Raw genomic sequence first — 5,576 nt, forward strand, 5'->3', positions numbered from 1 at the left:
GTTAATTAACCATGGTTTTAAGTGATTTGGACAGTACAACTACTATACACAACTTTTCATTTTGCACCGCTAGGCATGTATTGACAGAACACTAAGACAATGGGCCCACTGTGTGTGTCCCATGGACTTTTGACACATGCCGGCACTCGCGATCATGATAATTAATCAGGTGGGGCCCACAATAAATATTCACCATAAATCGATAAGAATTAAAAAAAGAAGAAGAAGAAGTAACAATAATTCATTTTGGACTTTCATGATGAGATACTCCATAAGTTTATAAAATCATTAGGTGGACTGCACCATAGAAAACAATTGACATAGACCCAAGCTCGAAATTTTGATTTTGCTTAGCGTTGGCCCAGCTTATTGACTTGAATACAAATATACTCAATTAAAATTCTAATTAAAAGCGCCGCAATCACGTCGGATATTACCCCGAGACCCGGTCTTAACTCCGACCCGGCCCAGCTTGGTGATGGCGGTGATGAACGCTTGTTGAAACGCCGCGGAGTTTTGGGCCCACGCGTCGACGGTGGGCCTGGACCTTCTGTCTGTGAATAGATCCTGATCTGATGTAAAGAGGCCCATCCCATGCTGAAGGTTCTTATAATACACATTGTCGAAGGTCCTAGGAGTGATGGGGTCCATGTTGATGGCTATTCTGGGGTCCACATTCTTGGGACACATAGCTTGTAATTGGGGTACGTACGTTTTGTTGATGGTGGGGTCCACTGCATTGGAAGGGCTGAAATTGTATATACGGTTTGAGAACTTGCCACAGTGAGAAAATCCCAGTGTATGTGCAGCTGCAAAACAGGTGTGGAGTACTCGTTAGTGAAAATTAGTTAATTAGGGCAGCCAGCCTAGTCGCGACCACATGTGTAAGTGTGGCACACGGTGGTAGATCCTGGCCGTCCATTAGTTTGGTCCTGCGATGTGGATGCCCTGACTCAAATTTCGGACTGGTCCACTCAATAAGATGACCACAAGGTGAGAAATAGGCCGACAACCTGCCGAACTTGGTAAAGTGTTTTTAGCCGCCCATGTGTTTCTTAAATTGGGGTCCACCTGATTAGTGGACTGTCCTGATTTTTGGACCACGGAGTCTACATGGTGGGACACACGTGATGGATGGGTTATTACATGTATTCGCAGTTAGTGGTGTGTACGTGGACAGCCTTAGTTAATACCAGACAAGGATTGCGTAGTGAGTAAACTGTGGGGCCCACGGTGATGTAAGTGTTTATCCACGTCGTCCATACATTTTTCCAGCTCATTTGAAGCATATCCAAAGCTCAAGTGGGACCACACCACACAGGAACTAGTGGAAATTGAATGGCTACCGTTGAAAACTTCTTGAGGCCACAGAAGTTTTTGAATCGAGGTGATATATATATATATATATATATATATATATATATATATATATATATATATATATATATTTCCCATTCATCCATGCCTGTGGGACCATATGAACATGTTGGATGTTAAATAAACATCACTATAGGAAGGTTTCAACGGTGGATGTCATTATCTGCACTGTTTCCTGTGGTGTCGTCTACTTTCTTTGGATATACTTCAATTTTGGGCTCATGTTATAAAATAAGATGGAGAAACGGATGGACGGTATGGATAAGACACATACATCACTGTGGGCCCCCAATGAGATTACACAATCCCCGTCCGTTAATACCACTGTCAGTAACATCCATTCCGTCCATCATGTTCTATTCTCGACTATAGGCCTGAGGAATTTTTTTTTTTTTTTTAAAAAAAGAAAAAAAAAAGAAACGACCACAGCTCAGACATCCACACCACAGGGTATGAGGATGACAGTGGGTGTGGGTGTGAGGGTGTGTGAACATAAAAAAAATAATCTGCCACAAAACTCAGTTGGCGTAAAACAGGCGTTGTAGACAAGTCCATACCATTCAATGATTAGGAATTTTTTCAAAAAGTGTTATTTTCAAGTATGTCCCATCCATAATAGATCTCACAATTTGGACGGTCTATATCCACTTACTCATAAACCACATGTAGGTTGGCCAAGTTAGGTACTTCAGCCCCGTTTTCTATCAAATGCACGTGCATGGCTAGTTAGATAAAACACGTTTGGATAACGTTTATCTCACCTGAAAGAGCAATCATGTCCGTTTGAGAAAGACCATGTGCAGCAAACATGGAATTTAGCTGATTGAGGTTGAAGGTTGGATGAGGCAGCTTCCCATTTACACTTGCCGAAGTTGAGCTCAGACCATCCAATCTCCCCAATTCAACGGCGTAAGACGGCCCGCCGGTCTGATTACAATCGACAATCACACCATTAACACTCTCCACACAAGTTATAAATATAAAACAAGAAGAACAAAAGAAGAGAAGATAGTAATTAACCAGAGCGATAACGTCGCGCGTTGCCATGGCTAGTATATCGGCGCATGAGACCTTGTTCCGGCAACTTGGGTTCGCGTCGATGGCCGCCTTGGCCTTGATTACGGTATCAAATCCATCTCCAGCCAACGACAGATTGTCGGGGTGGTCCTTCTCAGCTTTGTTACTTCCTGTCGATTGGATGATGACTGATGCATCACATCCCTATAATCACATCATAGCTTATCGCGTCATTGGTTGATTATGAACTTAGTGAAATTAAGAGAAAATAAAATCATACACTTACCAAACCATACAATCTAGGGTTTGTTTGGATTTACAATAAGTTTTCCTTACCATTATGAACCATAAAAGAATATACCCATTGAACTGAAGATAGGAGTACCAATTACAATACCTATCAGCCAAACATAATAAAGCCATAACCATTAGCTACTTGTAGCGGTCTCGTAATGAACCCATACGGTCTCGAAGCAGATTTAAAAAAACCAAAAAAAAACCATAAAAGCCATTACAAGAGTTGTAATGGCCGTTAAGACTCATATTATAATGGTAATGGTGATGGCTTTTACTATCACGGAACACCTTGCATCTAAAGAAGCATTATTATGCATTTGTTCATCTTATAAAGTAAAAATAACCAAATTGTAATTACTAGAGCATTGATTTGAGTTACAATTTGAGCCCCAATTACAATTTCATCACTTTCAAGTTAGACTGCAAACAAATAAGACTGTTTTTTTGGTAAAGTTTATGAAGAAATATAATTACAATTTGATTATTTAACTGTCCACCAAAAAAAAAAAAAAAAAATCTAAAACCCAAATTTCATTTTATTTACCTGCACGAAGCAATCATGAAAAAAGAGGCGGATGGTGGCCGGAGCGGTGACAAACGTCTGTTGGAATTTGGTCCTTACGACGCCTCTGACAATATTTTCGACATTTGGGCAGACGTTGGCGTAGTGGTTCCGCTTGAGCTGTGCGGACCCCAGTTGGCTAAACACACATATACTTACAAACACCGCCGAATAGATTATATTAAAATCACGAATCATTTTTATTCGTGAAATTATAAAATGGGAGAAAAAGAAAGAAAGAAATACACGCAAAACCCAACAGCCTTGCCTTGGCCCTGGCTTTCCATGTGTAAAGAAAGGGAATATATAGACTAGAGAGTCTATGCCAGTTGGCCCCAAGGATGCTTTACAACCAGCTGGCTGATGTATGTTTTTTATATTCTTGATTTTCATAAAGGTGATTATCGTGGTGCGGCACACCTTTTTCATTGTATAATAAAGATTACAGATTGAGAAGGTTGCCTCCAGGAGAAATGGGTGCATGTGATCTATGTTGGTGCATGTCATCATTTTTTAAAATAGAATGAATTTTTGGAAAATTTTCTGAGTTAACTCAGAACCTGGCTGAGTGAACTTGACTCGGTTAGATTTCGAGCTAAGTCGTCATGAAAATAGAAAGTCTTAAGTGACTCGGTAGCCACTCAAGAAGACTCACTGAGTTAACTCATTTACTGACTATGTTTTATGTGGCTGCTTATGGTTTTTATTTTATAAAGCTTGCGGAAAATGTAAATATCTTAAATTTTTATTAGTTACCCTAAAATTTTTATTTTATAGTTAGTAAAATTAAATATTTATTTGCCACCTTAAATTATTTATTTTATGGTTAGTAAAATAACAATTTAGTTTAAATGCAGTCATCAGAGTCAACTTAGTAGTTGAGTATCGAGTTGAGACGGGTTTTCAGACAATTAATAAGGACAGTAGAGTAGACTTGTTTGGTCCCAAGTTGGATTGGGTCTTGCCCTTTCCGAATAGACTTGGTCTAGGTAGGGGCTATGTGGGGCCCACTATGATGTATATGTTTTATCTATGCTGTCCATTCATTTTTATAGATCATGTTAGGTTATGAACATAGAAATGAGGTAGATCTAAATCTTATGTGGACCACAAGGGGAATGAACACATACTATTAAAAACTTCTTGAGAGCCACAAAAGTTTCGACTAAGCTGACATTTGTGTTTTCCCTTCAACTAAGTTTATGTGACATTATGAGTAAGTTGGATGACAAATAAACATCACTGAAGGTTCAAACTGTGGGCATCATTATCATTGCTGCTTACGGGGGTGTGGTTTACATGAGCATGGGATCTGGCTCCTTTTTGGGATCATGCTTTAAAATGTCCAATAAAAATGAATGGATGGCGTGGATAGAACACATACATCGAGTCCGGCAGGGGCAGGACGTAATCCCCATCCCAGATTGTCCTGTGGACCATTTCCCAAGAATCCGTTAAGATTTAAGAATGGGCCTTTTTACAGCTTTCTATGGACCTTTGTTGTATCTCTTTTCAATCGTCAATACAAGAAAAAGTTGAGGGATGGTCCATCAGCCAGGGGAACCAACCAACCAATGGCCTGGATCAACGAAACATGAACCCTCCTTAGATAAATTAGAAACCTTAAAAAACTTAGATGCTCTGACAGTTAGATAGTTCATACACATGCACTTAGATATTATACACGTGGCTCACCCTTAAACTACCGTCCAAAAGTGGGCCTCACTTTTTGATGGGCCACACACCGAGCTGATCTCACAAGTGTCCAACAGCTGAGCATCTAATGGATGGTTGAGGCAATAAGATTAAATAAACAAATTCCCATTAATCAGCGGCTAGAATCATTCAATCAATCTGATTTTTGGGTCACGACCAAACTACATTGGGTCCCATGAATCGAACGGTTTGATTCCAATTACATAAATGCCACCTTACAATTTGTGAGTGCATGTGTATGAACCATCACACACTATCAGAGAATACCAAAGAACTCCCGTACCGTGCATATGTCCTTGGGCCGAGGATCTTACGGTTTCCTTGTTTTTTTAGGTGTGATTGACGGCTTCCGTCGTGTCTGCATCTACTCCTAGGATGCATGATCGGTGAGTGAGCCACGTGGGGCATCTATAGTCAAGAAGAGACAGCTTAGTCGCCCTTCCTACCGTAAATTCCACGTAAGGGCTGCTTACTGGTCAAAGGGGGGCCCCACTATAATATACTTTCGACATATTTCACAACGTTGACGCGGATTGCTTGGCTCTGTAAGGGTCCACCATGATATGTATATGTTTTATCCAAGCCGTCCATTCATTTTTGCGGATCA

At 40.3% G+C, this 5,576-nt stretch overlaps 1 protein-coding gene across 1 annotated transcript; it reads right to left on the reverse strand.

Annotated features, from left to right (window-relative positions):
• Positions 1-222: 222 nt before the first annotated feature.
• LOC131229283 (peroxidase 50-like) lies at positions 223-3,548 on the reverse strand. The gene is made up of 4 exons (XM_058225195.1): positions 3,236-3,548; positions 2,398-2,598; positions 2,139-2,304; positions 223-809 (listed from the first exon to the last, which is right to left on the reverse strand). The coding sequence occupies exons 1-4, from the start codon at positions 3,449-3,451 to the stop codon at positions 403-405; spliced, it is 990 nt and encodes a 329-aa protein (XP_058081178.1). The 5' UTR covers positions 3,452-3,548; the 3' UTR covers positions 223-402.
• Between the last annotated feature and the right edge of the window lie 2,028 nt (positions 3,549-5,576).

Source organism: Magnolia sinica, chromosome 16, assembly GCF_029962835.1.
Source record: "Magnolia sinica isolate HGM2019 chromosome 16, MsV1, whole genome shotgun sequence".
NCBI lineage: Eukaryota > Viridiplantae > Streptophyta > Magnoliopsida > Magnoliales > Magnoliaceae > Magnolia > Magnolia sinica.